This window comes from Drosophila grimshawi, unplaced genomic scaffold (genome assembly GCF_018153295.1).
Source record: "Drosophila grimshawi isolate 15287-2541.00 unplaced genomic scaffold, ASM1815329v1 contig_311, whole genome shotgun sequence".
Classification (NCBI taxonomy): Eukaryota; Metazoa; Arthropoda; class Insecta; order Diptera; family Drosophilidae; genus Drosophila; species Drosophila grimshawi.
Genome location: NW_025063098.1, coordinates 16929105 through 16941919, shown reverse-complemented (window position 1 = coordinate 16941919; position 12815 = coordinate 16929105). Strand labels below are relative to the sequence as shown.

Below are 12815 nucleotides of genomic sequence, written 5' to 3'. Positions count from 1 at the left end.
TAGCGTACAACAAAAACAAGAAGAACAACAGCCAAATAATATAAGCAGCATGAACAACACTAACAAAGTTGGACATGAGATAACTGATTGCTATCATCAACCGGATGCACAACCACCAGCACCATTCAAAGATGCAGAGTCAGCTGATAATGCAGCGCAACCAATTGAATATGCAGGACCAGAAACAGGAGCAGGACCAGGTGGAGCAAATTGCCCGCAAGTGTGCCGGACTGTCCGCGCGGATTGGAATACCTGACGCACATCGATCAGCTTCTGGTGAAGCAAAATAAAATTAACCTGTGTGCCTTTAATTTAACCAATTTCACCAATGCCTTCTACATCGATAACTCACTTGGCCAGCCGGTCTATACTGCAATGGAGCAGCCGGATTGCTGCAATCGCGCCTGGTACAATTGCAATTGGCACGTTATTTTGATATGAAAATCTGTGACAATTTCGAGCAAGAGCTCATTAATTTAAATCGTCCATCGGGCTGCTTGCTGGCGCCTTGTATCCCCTGCCGTCCGGTGCAGGCGATGGAGGTGTCGGCGCCGCCAGGCAATGTGATTGGCTCCATTGCGCATGATTGGTTCATTTGTTCGCCATCGTTTCTCATACAGAATTACATTGGCGATACGATCCTGCGCGTTGAGTGCAACTATCGTAGCGTCTTCAAATGCGGCGATGTGGAGTTCAATGTGATTCACGCACTTAACGGGCAGAAGGTAGGCAAGATCTACAAGAGGAGGCCAGGACTGGCAATTACCGAAATGTTCACGAAAGCCGATTTCTTTTGCCTCACCTTTCCAATGGATTTGGATGTGCGCATGAAAGCTGTGCTCATTGGCGTCACAATTCTCATTGATTCCATGTCGTTTGAGAAATATTAAATATTAATTTACTTAAATTTGGTATACTAAACTCCTCTATGCAAGGAGTTTGTTAATCTCAGGTATTTATATTATTATTTTTTAATTTACGAGACGAATGCAATCTTAATGATTCATTGCATATTACCAACGATAAATCCAAATCTCTAAACAGAGTCAACCATCTCAATTCTCATTGATGCCATGTTTGAGAAATTAATATGAAATATTACTATTTAAACTTGACATACTCAATTCCCGTGGAAAGAGTTTGATAATCTCAGGATATAGATATTATATACATATATTACAGCATTTTTATGCATTATGGTAATATATATGCATTATTGCATATATTACCAACGACGAATCCAAACCAACAATGTGCTTTAACTATATTATTAACACATTCCAAAGATATACATAAATGAACCTGCACAAATAAATAAAATCCAAAATCTAACACTGCGTTAAAAGTTGCTTAACATAAATCTAACATTGCGATAACAGATTGAATAACAGATTTATATTGAAAACAACCATTAAAAAATACCTATTTGTGTATGGAATAAAGTGAAAAATGTATTTATTAATGTTAATTGGACTGTTCTTTTTGCTTGCTGGCCGCCAGTTGTTTGCGCAATTTGCTCTGAGCCTCGACTGGCCAGGATTTAAGTTGGACACTGCCGCAGGGCAGGCAATAGGTTTGTGTATAATAGAAACTGCAGGCTGCATCCTTGCAAACAGGCTTGCCACAAGTCGCACACTTGACGCCCAATGCCACATAGTACTCAGCTTTCGATTGCCAGCGTGGCGGTGGCGCCTGAAACGGATCACGCATCACAAAGCTATCCTCACGAAATCGTATGCCCAAGCCAAATGGGGGCTCCTTGCCATAATAATGGACAAGTTCGTGCATGTTGCAAACGCTGCAATGAAACTCAATCCGCGCAATCCGCTCGTCCACATCGTCCTCAGGTTTCTCCGTCGGCGCCGGCAGCTTTAATCGTTGTATATCAGCGCCATCATCATCAAGCAGACGCAAGTCGGATTCTGCATCATCATCGTTAAAGATCTGATCCTGAGACATGGCGAAGCGTGCCTGCAACAATAAGACTAAGTGGAAGATCTCTCTCTGTCTCGACAGTCACCGCAAAATGGACTTTAGTATATATACGCATAGCAAACTAATTTGATTACAACAACAAATACAACAGATTACTTCTAATCACACAAATAACAAAATTCAATCTCTTTGCTCTCATTCGATGTTGACAGCAGCCATGCCTCGCTTGGTGGTCGCCTGCTGGGGCCACCAATGGGGACGCTCGGCAAAGCAGCGATCACCGTCCAGTACCAGCTGCTGGGCACTGTTCAGCACCGGTTCGATGCGTAACAGGGCCACGCCATGATTTTGGGCATGTCCGAGGACACGTCCAAGACTGGCGCCCGACACAGATTTCACTGTCATGTCGGAGCGGATCGGTGCCGTAAATCGGATGGGCATATAACGTTTACGGATGACGCCAGAATGGTGAACGCGAGCGGTTAGCTCCTGGCCAACATAGCAGCCCTTGTTGAAACTGACGCCGTTGAGGTAATCTGCGTTGGCCTCCAGGGGAAAGCATTTGCCAGGCGGCAGCTCCTCGATGCCCTCGCCAATGCCCTGCTTGTAGCGCAACAGCTTGTAGTTCTTCTCGATGTCGGGATTGACGGCGATCACTTCGTGATTGCGCCACAAAGTTGTCGCCAGCTGTGCATCACTCATATCCGATGGCGCCAGAATGCGTATGCCTAGGCTTCCGATGCGCGGATCCGATGCGATAAACAAATCCTTAGCCTTTTGTTTGCTACTGGCCATCCTTGCCTCGGTGTCCTTCTGTTGGCCGTCGTTGAAGAGCACCCAGGGCACATATTCATCATCGACTGTGTCGATATCGATGTGTTTACGCACACGATATGTGCGCAGATGACGACGAAAATCGGAGGATGCATCACGATCACATTCCACCAGATATGTATCCTTATCATTGGTCCGATAGATGATGGTGTCGAACATTAAACGACCAGCACGATTCAGGAATAGAGAATAAATTGAGGCTGGCCCACTGGGCTCTTGCAGGCGGGACACGTCCTGGGTGACGAGGCCCTGGAGGAATGGTGTCACCTCAGCACCATGGACGCGTATCAGTTCGCGTTGAGGCAATGGTTCCAAAGTGGATGTATTATTATTATTATTATTATTATTATTATTTAGGCCGACAATGTTCCGAATTGAGTTTCGGGCAAAGCGTGGAAACTTTAAATTTTTACACAGATTATTCATCCTGCGGGTAAATAGTTCGATAGATAGATGTGTGCGCTAACTAGCTGGCTAATAATAACCAAATGCATTCTTGTGCTTACCCAAATTTATCTTTGATTTTCTTTAATAATATAAACACCAATATTATTAAATCACAAAACTGACTTGAAATTTGTGTGTGTTGCGATAACAACTAAAACAGCTGACTGAGCTCGGTAAATCAAGACTGACAGTGAGAAGCTGACTGCTACGGCGACTAGATGCAGTGAAAATTACACAGCAACTGACGCTGAATGCAGGCACGTTGCTTGTTCAATTAGGTAGAAATGTACCGAAGTTTATACTTTTGATTTTATTTAAGAAATATTTGACAAAAGTTGTGCATATATTTTTAAAAATAATATTCAAACAATGTACAAAAAAGAATCATCTTTTTGAAATTAATTTTTGAAAAAAGTTAAGTGTTGCCAAACCTTTTTCTGAAATAGCAAAGTACGTAACACTGGTAAGTACATTTTTAACGGCCTCCTTTTTAATAATTTTATATTTGAATTTAAGTAAAATCTAAGACATTAAAAAAAAACAGTAGTTGCTTTCTGGTGCTTGTAAATTATTTACATTAATGCCTAAAAACATAAATTTAATCAAGTCATTTGCTGGGCTTTGGCGCTATTTTCTTGGCCAATGCGTTCATTTGATTGTTGGATTTCTTTTTGGGTTTCTTGTCCTTTTTGATGGCATCCATTTTGACGCCTCTGTAATCGGACTTCTTTTTGTTTGCGGCTTGAGCTGGTTTTCCATTGGCTTTATTTTGTCTCTTGTCGATGCGCTTCTGGGCACCTTTCGAATTTAGCATTTTCTTTGATTTTTGGGGAGTTGCTTTGGCGGCTGCAGCCGCAGCTGAATCGCGTGCCTGCTTTGCACCCAGTTTCTTAACTGCATAGCGTTCCACATGGATTGGTCTCTCGTCCAGCATCGTCTCGTTTAGCTCCAGTGCCAGACCGACTGCATCCGGCTGCTGGAAGCAGACATAGGCGACACCCTTACAACCCCGCTCGCCATCATGGAGACAACGTATATAGTCGATTTCGCCACAGCTGGAGAAGATCTCACGCAGCTTTTCCTCATTCGCAGCTGCAATGAGAGTTTTGTTTATGAAAATACAAGTTTTACATTGTGATTTGATTAAAGATTACGCACAGTATTTCAGATTGCCAACGAATATGGTGCGCTTGTTATCCGCATCGCTGGGTGCTGACGATGCTGATGATAGATCATTGCCTGCAGTTGTTCCGGCTTTTGCAGCCGGCGTCACACGTAAATGATTCTCTTTGAATTCGGTGCCATTTAAAGCAAGTGCCTTCTCCGCCACCTGCGCACTGTTGAGCACCACGTAGGCATTTAAGGAGCCGGCCTCTTTGCGCTGCTTGTGCTTGAACAGATGCTTGCCACCAGCCGTGCGCAGGCGGATGGAGTTCACGGTGCCGAAGGGCTGCAGCAGACGCACCAATTGCACACGTTTCGTATTTATGGGAAGATTTCCAATAAATATGGTCGCTGCTTCTGCAGCTGGATCCCGCTCCCGCTTCACTTCATCTATTCCAAATATAGGTTAGTTTATTGAGTGATTGCAGTTGGACGTGGTCATAATAATATTAATACAAACCTTCATCTTTGTCATTCGTTTTCCTGTTTGCCTTCGCCTTGAGCTTCTTTTCCTTTTTGGGATTCGTTTTGGAGGGCTTTTTTTCCTTGGCAGGAGTCTTCTGCTCTTTATTTGATGTTACCACTGCTTTGGGCTCCGACTTAACCTTTTCACTCTCAATTTCCACTGTTGCTGTTGTTTTGCTTGCCAATTTGTTTTCCTTTTTTTTGAGTTTTTGTGCCTGCTTCTTGGCCTTCTTCTTCTTGATCTTTGCTAAATCAGCGGCTGTTAAATTCTTTGGGCTCGTTTTCGCTTCCGCCACAGCCGCCTTCTTTATTGTATCGGTTGTGGCTTTTGTTTTCTTTACTTTTGGCTTCTTTTTGACTGTTTTACTTTCCTCTGACACGTCCACTGCTTTATCTTGTTGCTTTATGTCAGCATTGCTCTTCTTTGATTTATTTTTCGGCGTCTTCATTTTGATTTTTCTATTTCAAAATATTAACTCGGATCAAGTTCACGTGTTGTACTGCCAAAAGTGTTGGAAGATGTTAAAAATCGGATTGTGCACTATGTGCACTATTTTTATTATCGATATTTTTCTCGATAATTGATCGAAATGCATACACAGATGTAATCCCGCCAATTATTTTGTAAGCAAATGAAAGCCTGCCAAATATTTTGTAGACAAACAAGGTAGTGCGAGTGTTTTCTTAATTTAAAAACATTAACTGCAACCTTTTGGTATATTTTAGGTTTTAGTTAATTCTTTGGCTCTCAGCAGACCTATTGCAATTCCATGAACGACATTTTTTTCGATCTGAAAACACTGCTCAAAAAACAAACCGCGAAAAACTGAAGCTGTTGCGTTATTTTTCCGTTTGAATTTTTATTTTTAAACTAATCGCTCTATTAAGCCATAAATTGTTAATTTGTAGTTCATGTACATTAAGCAAAATGTGTTCTTCAACTTTTTGCAAAACTTTAAACCGCACCGCAATTTTGCCGGGAACAACTGAGCGTGCGCTGTTAATAACAGCAACGGCCAATGTTAAAGTTTTTTGTGGGTGCCCACAGCTGTTAGTGAGATACGAAGCAACAAGAAAGGCAATAATATTTTACTTTTTATATGGCGTAACTTAGTTAGAACAGAATAAGTAAATAATTTAGTATTAGTGAAACATCAATGAAAATGGCTAACATATCAACAATAAACTGGCTATTCGTCTGTGGCTTAGCATTTTGCATAGGTGGCATCGCAGTGCTCAGTTTTATGCCGCTTAGCTCAGGTGGGAAATGGAAATGAAAACATATCAAATAAATTAATGTTGAGCACATTTCAAAATCTATAAATAACTGTACTTCTAGATTGCATCTGCCCGCTGAAGAGCCCACTGAGTCGAATGAGCAGCGAAGAGTTGGCGAATATTAAATCTCATAGTGCGCCACCAGCTCTGCATAAGATGGCAGTTTTGGTGCCGTTTCGGGACAGATTCGAGGAGCTTCTACAATTTGTACCACATCTAACGAACTTCCTACGTGACCAAAGAATTGAGCATCATATCTTTGTGCTCAATCAGGTGGACAGATATCGATTTAATCGCGCCTCGCTAATTAATGTGGGTTTCCATTTCACCAGCGAAGTCTACGATTATATTGCCATGCACGATGTGGATCTGTTACCACTGAATAAGGATCTCTTGTATGAGTATCCCAGCGAATTGGGACCGCTGCACATTGCCGGCCCCAAGCTCCATCCCAAATACCACTATGATAATTTCGTCGGTGGGATTTTACTGGTGCGTCGCGAGCACTTCAAGCAAATGAACGGCATGTCGAATCAATACTGGGGCTGGGGATTGGAGGATGATGAGTTCTTTGTGCGCATCCGGGATGCGGGACTGCAAGTTACACGTCACCAAAATATTAAGACTGGCATCAACAACACTTTTAGGTATGAATACTTTCCAAATCAATCACTTTAATTCTGACATCTGCTCCATTTTAGTCATATACACAATCGCCATCATCGCAAACGGGATACGCAAAAATGCTTCACTCAGAAGGAGATGACACGGAAAAGGGATCACAATACCGGCCTTAATAATGTTAGCTATAAAATACTAAAAGTACACAAGCTGGCTATTGATGGCATCAATGTGACAGTGTTGAACATATTGCTCGATTGTGATGTAAATAAGACGCCGTGGTGCGATTGTTCCGGAACTGCAGCAGCTGCTTCCGTTGTACAAACCTAGACCTAGTCTAAATAATAATAGAAAAAGAAGAAGAAAACACGAATTTGCTCCTTTTTGCCACAAACTTAAGCTATGTTTATTTGTCTAGTTGATGTTGGGAGGTTTCTAATAGACGTGCACCATGCCATACAAGAACGTCCAGAATAGCACGTAGGTGCAAAGGCCGCCAAGGAATTGGTTCGTCAGTAGATTTTTACGATTAATGAAATACTTGCGCCACTGTGTGCCTGACTTCATCAGCACCATTATCCAGAGCACAAATACCGATATAAAGTAGAACAAGAAGCCAAGTGTGGCACTTAATCCCAAGATGCCTGGCGATGATAAATAATGCGACGGTAAATATTCAACTTGATTTTAATTGATTCATAATTTACCAGCAGCACAGCCTGAGATGGCAGCCATTGAGGTGCGACAATATTCGACAGCCGAAATGTTGTTGCGTATGGCGCCTTCGCTGTATGCGACAATATCGCCAGTTTTTGACAGTCGTGTTTTTACTTTGTTCATCTTTAGTTAATTTATTTTTTTCCAGCACACAAAATTTACAATTAACTTGCTGCTGCTGATACTTCTGACAGTCACACGTGAAAGCAGATTTCGACAATCACATTTCGATAATTCATGCTCCATTCAATAATGTAAGCAAAAGATAACTTAGATTTTGGGTAAACATAACACTCGACGTCACACCAAGCAAATTGTGTGGCTTACGTTAAAAAGATTGGATAAAAACGCATGTAATTTATAATACAAAGGAGATCAGTCTGCACATTCATTGAGCAATATCGTTTTCACAGTCTGCCTATTCGACTCCTATATATATTATACAAAAATTCAATGTTGTTATAATCGTGTAGTGTAACAATCTTATAATTTTCCACGTTGACGTCACAAACATCGCTGAGCCAAGCAATATGTAGTCTAATGTTAGTTGATTCATATGCACAGCTGTTCAACTATCGATAGTTTTGTGTGAACGTAATATGTGACTAGCTCTTGCACAAAAAACACGGTGCTCGCAGAATTCAGAAGAGGGGCCCCATTAATTAAAATATGTGTGGTGATAACGAAACTTGATGACTTATACGTGTTGGAAGTTAGAAGGTGCAATTCAACAGGACGTCGTACAAAGCAGAAAATGTTGGAGGCCTTTAAGTCTTATAACTAAACCAAAACAAAACAACAAAAAAAAAAACAAAACAAAAAAAAACTGCAAAATAGCGGGTCAATCGTCCACAACAAGAGTGGAGAGCAATTAAAAAATCAATCACCATTCTAATTGAAAGCTGGGGCGACACTGACAGTGGCAGAGGCAGGGCTGCACAATATGTCACCCCCAAAGAACTGTGCCGTGTGCGGTGACAAGGCGTTAGGCTACAATTTCAATGCCGTTACTTGCGAGAGCTGCAAGGCATTCTTTCGTCGCAATGCACTGGCCAAAAAGCAGTTCACCTGCCCCTTCAATCAAAACTGTGAGATTACCGTGGTGACCCGCCGTTTCTGCCAGAAGTGCCGCCTGAAAAAATGCCTCGACATTGGCATGAAGAGCGAGAACATCATGTCCGAGGAGGATAAAATGATCAAACGTCGCAAAATCGAAAATAATCGTGCCAAGCGACGAATGATGGAGCATGGCGGCGACGATGCCGATCCGGATGGGGATGCGGATGGGGATGATAGTAAGGTAGCGGGTGCTGTCGCCGATAGCAGCTGTAATCTGGACACATATAACGGCTCACAGGATTCACACAGCTGCGGCTCACCGGACAGTGGGGCAAATATCGGTGGAATTGCAATCGGAGCAACGAGTTCAACAACCACAAATCGACCTTCAACGACGAATCGTTTGGCTGAAATGAATCCGCTACTGATGACTGCGGATAAGATTGTTGATGAGATCGTTGCGGATCCGGATCGCGCTTGTCAGGCCATCAATCGGCTGATGCGCACTCAGAAGGAGTCCATTTCGGTGATGGAGAAGGTAATTAGTTCACAAAAGGATGCCCTAAAGCTAGTGTCACATCTGATTGACTATCCAGGTGAATATCTTATACAATATTTCATTAAAAAACAACGCTTAATAATATTTAATAATTTCGTACAGGTGACGCTCTCAAGATCATCAGCAAGATTATGAACTCGCCATTTAACGCTTTAACAGTATTTACCAAATTTATGAGCTCGCCAACGGATGGCCTGGAGATCATCTCAAAGATTGTTGATTCGCCTAAGGATGTGGTCGAGTTTATGCAGAATCTGATGAGATCTCCAGAGAATGCGATCGATATAATGAACAAATTTATGAACACACCTGCCGAGGCACTCAAAATGCTAAATCGCATCTTCAATGGTACCAATCGACCGAACGAGTCTTCCGAAGAGGAGTCTCCAATCGGAAATCAGTGCGAGAAGCGAGAGACGCAAAATATACGCGTGGACACCGTCATACAAACAATGTTGCATGGCAGTCCAACGGGTAGCAGCATTAGCACGGGAGAGACAGCGTTGACCTCGCCGCCCAGCAGTATTGCGAGTCCTGCAAACAGTGTTCCAATCGATTTGCATTATCAGTCGCCGCGAACAGAAAACGAGCTGCCCACCACATCGGGCAGTCACAGCTTGCCCAAGTATCTACCCAATGCTCCAGAGTTTTTATTAAAGGATTTTATGCATAGCTATGCCGATGCAGATGAGCTCAGTATGGATGGCAGCCTGAGCATCAATTCCATAGAGTCTGTGCTCTCCGAGGTGATCCGTTTGGAGTATCAGGCATTCAACAGCTTGCAGACGCCCCCAACTCGCATCAAAGATGAAATGTATCATGCTGCTAGCGGCATGCCCGCAACCTATATGGGCAACAATCCGGAGTACGGTGGCTGCAAATCTGCATCAGCCCGACAACAGCAGCAGCAACAGCAGCAGCAGCATCTGCAACATCAGCAACCCATTTGTGCCCCATCGAGCGTATTTATGGAGCGCGACCTCAACGAGGCCGAGCAGATGAAGCTGCGCGAATTGCGGCTGGCCAGTGAGGCTCTCTACGATCCCGTCGACGAAGATCTCAGTGCATTGATGATGAACGATGAACGCATTAAGGTTATTATTATATTAATTCATATTCTTATTAGATTGAAAATCCAAAATTAAGACACACACACCTATTGCACACACTCACCTGTATTTTGGGTCTTATGTTTTGTGTGCTTATCTAATCGCGGTCGCTGCTCGTTTTGTTAAAAAGGTGATATAGACAGTTAGCAGTTGGCAGTTCACACCTGGCGCATGAGTCAGTGCATCTCACAATTTCTGTGTGCCCAGCACGCGCACCCTCCTCAATGTAAACAAACTTCAGCAAAGAGCGGCTCATTTTTCGCCACAACGAATTTTCAATGCGCTTTCTGAATTGACACATAGTTTTAATTGAATTAACAAAAAAATGAATGAGTGAGCAGGAGTCGATCGAATTTGTATAGTTTTAGCTATTTTGATCAAGATAATAAAAATGTCGCAATGGAAATGTTTAGGCACACAACACCTGTTGCCGAGCCAAGCTAGACGAGCAACAAACATACGGCTGCATCCGTGTTAAAAACACCATTGATATCTTTATCAGTCGTTGCGAGTACACTACTATCACCTGGCATAGCAGGCGCTCATAAGTAACCCACCCTCCCCAAATTGATGGCCATAATATTGTGGTCGATTGTGTTCCGTTTCGATTAGCACATTTTGTGCTGTTAATTAGGAAAACCGATACACATTTTGTTAAAATGTGGAGCGTACGCAGGTGTGCGGCGCTTTCTGATAATCATTGCCACTCAGCATTATGTTGAATCATTGCCGACTCGATAAAATGAAACGAATCGATTTGGATTTGTCATAAATTAATATTATCATATTATTGTTATCATATTATTGTTGTTTCAAAACAGCCCCTCTCTCTCTCCCCGCACAGCCGGATGATGCGAGGCAAAGTCCACAGCTTTTACAGCTCATCAATTTGACGGCGGTGGCGATTAAGCGTCTAATTAAGATGGCCAAGAAAATTAGTGCATTCCGTGACATGTGCCAAGAGGATCAGGTCGCATTGCTCAAAGGTGGCTGCACCGAAATGATGATAATGCGATCCGTAATGATCTATGACACAGATCGTGCCGCTTGGAAGGTTAGTCGACTTACACTTTTTATATTCATTTATCCTAACTGGTGTATCTATTTTCTATGTATGAGTTCATTGAAGCTCAATTTCTATAATTATCAATTTATTAACATTTATATTACAGGTACCGCATACCAAAGAGAATATGTTCAGCATACGCAGCGAACTGCTTAAGTTTGCCAAGGGCAATGTCTATGAGGAGCATCTGAAGTTCGTGACGACCTTCGATGAGAAATGGCGCATGGATGAGAATATTATACTCATAATGTGTGCCATTGTGCTTTTTACACCGAACCGAGCGCGTCTCATACACAAAGATGCCATTCGGTTGGACCAGGTTAGAAATCATCCTCATCGTTTTTAACTAGAAGCATTAACAAAATATTTAAACCCCTTTTTTTTCCTTACAGAATTCCTATTATTATCTTCTGCGAAGATATCTGGAGAGCGTTTATCCTGGCTGTGAGGCCAAGAACGCCTTTATTCGTTTGATACAAAAGATTTCGGATGTGGAGCGTCTGAACAAATTCATCATCAATGTCTATTTAAATGTAAACCCATCCCAGGTGGAACCTTTACTGCGTGAAATATTTGATTTAAAAAATCATTGAAAAACGATTTTGGGATTGTGCATAAAATGCCACATAGAATTAATCAATGTGCTGCTGCTGCTGCTGCTGCTGCTGTTGTTGTTGTTGTTTCTACATATAGTCTATCAACTGGAAATTGTTTTTATTTTTTTGTTTTTCTCGCTTTTAAAGTTAGATTTAAATCAAATGTGATTGTTAGATTTGCATATATATATAGTTTTTATATTTCTACATCAAAGAGAGTAATATACACACACGTATATTAGGTACAAATGCAAAGCAAACATAAATAAATGTACACATTTTAATTAGTTTTCAATAAACTAAGTTTAAAATCATAAATTCTTCGAGTGGAATATTCAAATGGAATACGTTCAAATACGTAAACTCTGCATAACCATTGTTTCAGTAAGCATGAGTCAAGTTTATTAAAACTATTATTACATAGCTGCTTAAACTGTCGAATGTAAATGATTGCTTTGTTATTAATATTACATTTTTTTACACATCTTTTAGAAAGGTTACCAGCAATCTATTTTCAAAATATTCTCACTGAAAATATTATTATTGATTCAAGTTGTGAAATTTATAAAAGTCTACGAAAAACTATAAATTCTTTAATTAAACATAGTTTCTTTATAAATGTAATCATTTCCAAATGATTAATTCAAAAAACAAATTGATTAACATTATCTGTCAAATAAGTTTTGGTTTACACAACTTTCTTTATACGCAACATTTTGTAGTCACTTTGTACCATGTATATAATATGAAGTAGGATGTTAATTAAAAATACAAAGACAAACTGAAGATTAATGATAAGACCTCCAACAGCACGAAGATTCATCTTTTGCAATTTTAGCTGCAGAGCAAACCATTCATTCTGAAAGAGAGTACAAATGAGTAATATAAAACCTATTCATCCTGTTACACTCACACTTCGTTCCAGTTGAGCCCCACTCGGGTAAGGGTATCGCAAAATGTTTAGT

At 41.3% G+C, this 12815-nt stretch overlaps 7 protein-coding genes across 8 annotated transcripts; 3 read left to right on the top strand and 4 right to left on the bottom strand.

Annotated features, from left to right (window-relative positions):
- Positions 1-20: 20 nt before the first annotated feature.
- Positions 21-1183, top strand: LOC6567377 (phospholipid scramblase 2). Its single transcript, XM_001993959.3, has 2 exons — positions 21-276; positions 361-1183. Exons 1-2 carry the CDS (start codon positions 105-107, stop codon positions 888-890), a joined length of 702 nt encoding a protein of 233 aa, XP_001993995.2. The 5' UTR covers positions 21-104; the 3' UTR covers positions 891-1183.
- Positions 1184-1431: 248 nt separating this feature from the next.
- LOC6567378 (cysteine-rich DPF motif domain-containing protein 1) lies at positions 1432-3304 on the bottom strand. The gene is made up of 2 exons (XM_001993960.3): positions 3276-3304; positions 1432-1971 (listed from the first exon to the last, which is right to left on the bottom strand). Exon 2 carries the CDS (start codon positions 1957-1959, stop codon positions 1465-1467), a length of 495 nt encoding a protein of 164 aa, XP_001993996.1. The 5' UTR covers positions 1960-1971; positions 3276-3304; the 3' UTR covers positions 1432-1464.
- Positions 2000-3364, bottom strand: LOC6567613 (putative transferase CAF17, mitochondrial). Its single transcript, XM_001993961.2, has 2 exons — positions 3276-3364; positions 2000-3196 (listed from the first exon to the last, which is right to left on the bottom strand). Exon 2 carries the CDS (start codon positions 3193-3195, stop codon positions 2131-2133), a length of 1065 nt encoding a protein of 354 aa, XP_001993997.1. The 5' UTR covers position 3196; positions 3276-3364; the 3' UTR covers positions 2000-2130.
- Positions 3365-3690: 326 nt separating this feature from the next.
- On the bottom strand, positions 3691-5339 carry LOC6567614 (nucleolar protein 12). The gene is made up of 3 exons (XM_001993962.2): positions 4841-5339; positions 4375-4770; positions 3691-4308 (listed from the first exon to the last, which is right to left on the bottom strand). Exons 1-3 carry the CDS (start codon positions 5292-5294, stop codon positions 3824-3826), a joined length of 1335 nt encoding a protein of 444 aa, XP_001993998.1. The 5' UTR covers positions 5295-5339; the 3' UTR covers positions 3691-3823.
- Positions 5340-5906: 567 nt separating this feature from the next.
- On the top strand, positions 5907-7143 carry LOC6570736 (beta-1,4-galactosyltransferase 7). Its single transcript, XM_001996913.2, has 3 exons — positions 5907-6105; positions 6185-6770; positions 6825-7143. The coding sequence occupies exons 1-3, from the start codon at positions 6003-6005 to the stop codon at positions 7072-7074; spliced, it is 939 nt and encodes a 312-aa protein (XP_001996949.2). The 5' UTR covers positions 5907-6002; the 3' UTR covers positions 7075-7143.
- Positions 7123-7664, bottom strand: LOC6570735 (ER membrane protein complex subunit 6). The gene is made up of 2 exons (XM_001996914.3): positions 7452-7664; positions 7123-7388 (listed from the first exon to the last, which is right to left on the bottom strand). The coding sequence occupies exons 1-2, from the start codon at positions 7582-7584 to the stop codon at positions 7180-7182; spliced, it is 342 nt and encodes a 113-aa protein (XP_001996950.1). The 5' UTR covers positions 7585-7664; the 3' UTR covers positions 7123-7179.
- A 415-nt stretch (positions 7665-8079) lies between these two features.
- On the top strand, positions 8080-11924 carry LOC6570737 (nuclear hormone receptor HR96). Of its 2 annotated transcripts, XM_001996915.3 has the most exons (5): positions 8083-9116; positions 9182-10173; positions 11033-11242; positions 11361-11573; positions 11647-11924. In XM_001996915.3, exons 1-5 carry the CDS (start codon positions 8405-8407, stop codon positions 11845-11847), a joined length of 2328 nt encoding a protein of 775 aa, XP_001996951.1. In that variant the 5' UTR covers positions 8083-8404; the 3' UTR covers positions 11848-11924. The 2 variants fall into 2 exon arrangements, with proteins under 2 accessions (XP_032598113.1, XP_001996951.1); XM_032742222.2 differs by lacking the exons at positions 11361-11573; positions 11647-11924 and having other exon boundaries at positions 8080-9116; positions 11010-11141.
- Positions 11925-12815: the final 891 nt, after the last annotated feature.

Excerpts from the sequence above, each read along its gene's own strand:
- LOC6570737 (XM_001996915.3), top strand. The coding sequence starts at position 8,405 with ATGTCACCCCCAAAGAACTGTGCCGTGTGCGGTGACAAGGCGTTAGGC. Across the intron at positions 10,174-11,032 it reads TGAACGATGAACGCATTAAG|CCGGATGATGCGAGGCAAAG; the intron begins GTTATTATTATA and ends CTCCCCGCACAG. Across the intron at positions 11,243-11,360 it reads CAGATCGTGCCGCTTGGAAG|GTACCGCATACCAAAGAGAA; the intron begins GTTAGTCGACTT and ends TTTATATTACAG.
- LOC6567614 (XM_001993962.2), bottom strand. The coding sequence starts at position 5,294 with ATGAAGACGCCGAAAAATAAATCAAAGAAGAGCAATGCTGACATAAAG. Across the intron at positions 4,771-4,840 it reads AACGAATGACAAAGATGAAG|ATGAAGTGAAGCGGGAGCGG; the intron begins GTTTGTATTAAT and ends TATTTGGAATAG. Across the intron at positions 4,309-4,374 it reads CGTTGGCAATCTGAAATACT|CTGCGAATGAGGAAAAGCTG; the intron begins GTGCGTAATCTT and ends CTCTCATTGCAG.
- LOC6567613 (XM_001993961.2), bottom strand. The coding sequence starts at position 3,195 with ATGAATAATCTGTGTAAAAATTTAAAGTTTCCACGCTTTGCCCGAAAC.
- LOC6570735 (XM_001996914.3), bottom strand. The coding sequence starts at position 7,584 with ATGAACAAAGTAAAAACACGACTGTCAAAAACTGGCGATATTGTCGCA. Across the intron at positions 7,389-7,451 it reads CATCTCAGGCTGTGCTGCTG|GCATCTTGGGATTAAGTGCC; the intron begins GTAAATTATGAA and ends TATCATCGCCAG.
- LOC6567378 (XM_001993960.3), bottom strand. The coding sequence starts at position 1,959 with ATGTCTCAGGATCAGATCTTTAACGATGATGATGCAGAATCCGACTTG.
- LOC6570736 (XM_001996913.2), top strand. The coding sequence starts at position 6,003 with ATGAAAATGGCTAACATATCAACAATAAACTGGCTATTCGTCTGTGGC. Across the intron at positions 6,106-6,184 it reads TTTTATGCCGCTTAGCTCAG|ATTGCATCTGCCCGCTGAAG; the intron begins GTGGGAAATGGA and ends CTGTACTTCTAG. Across the intron at positions 6,771-6,824 it reads GGCATCAACAACACTTTTAG|TCATATACACAATCGCCATC; the intron begins GTATGAATACTT and ends GCTCCATTTTAG.
- LOC6567377 (XM_001993959.3), top strand. The coding sequence starts at position 105 with ATGCACAACCACCAGCACCATTCAAAGATGCAGAGTCAGCTGATAATG. Across the intron at positions 277-360 it reads CGCACATCGATCAGCTTCTG|CCGGTCTATACTGCAATGGA; the intron begins GTGAAGCAAAAT and ends TCACTTGGCCAG.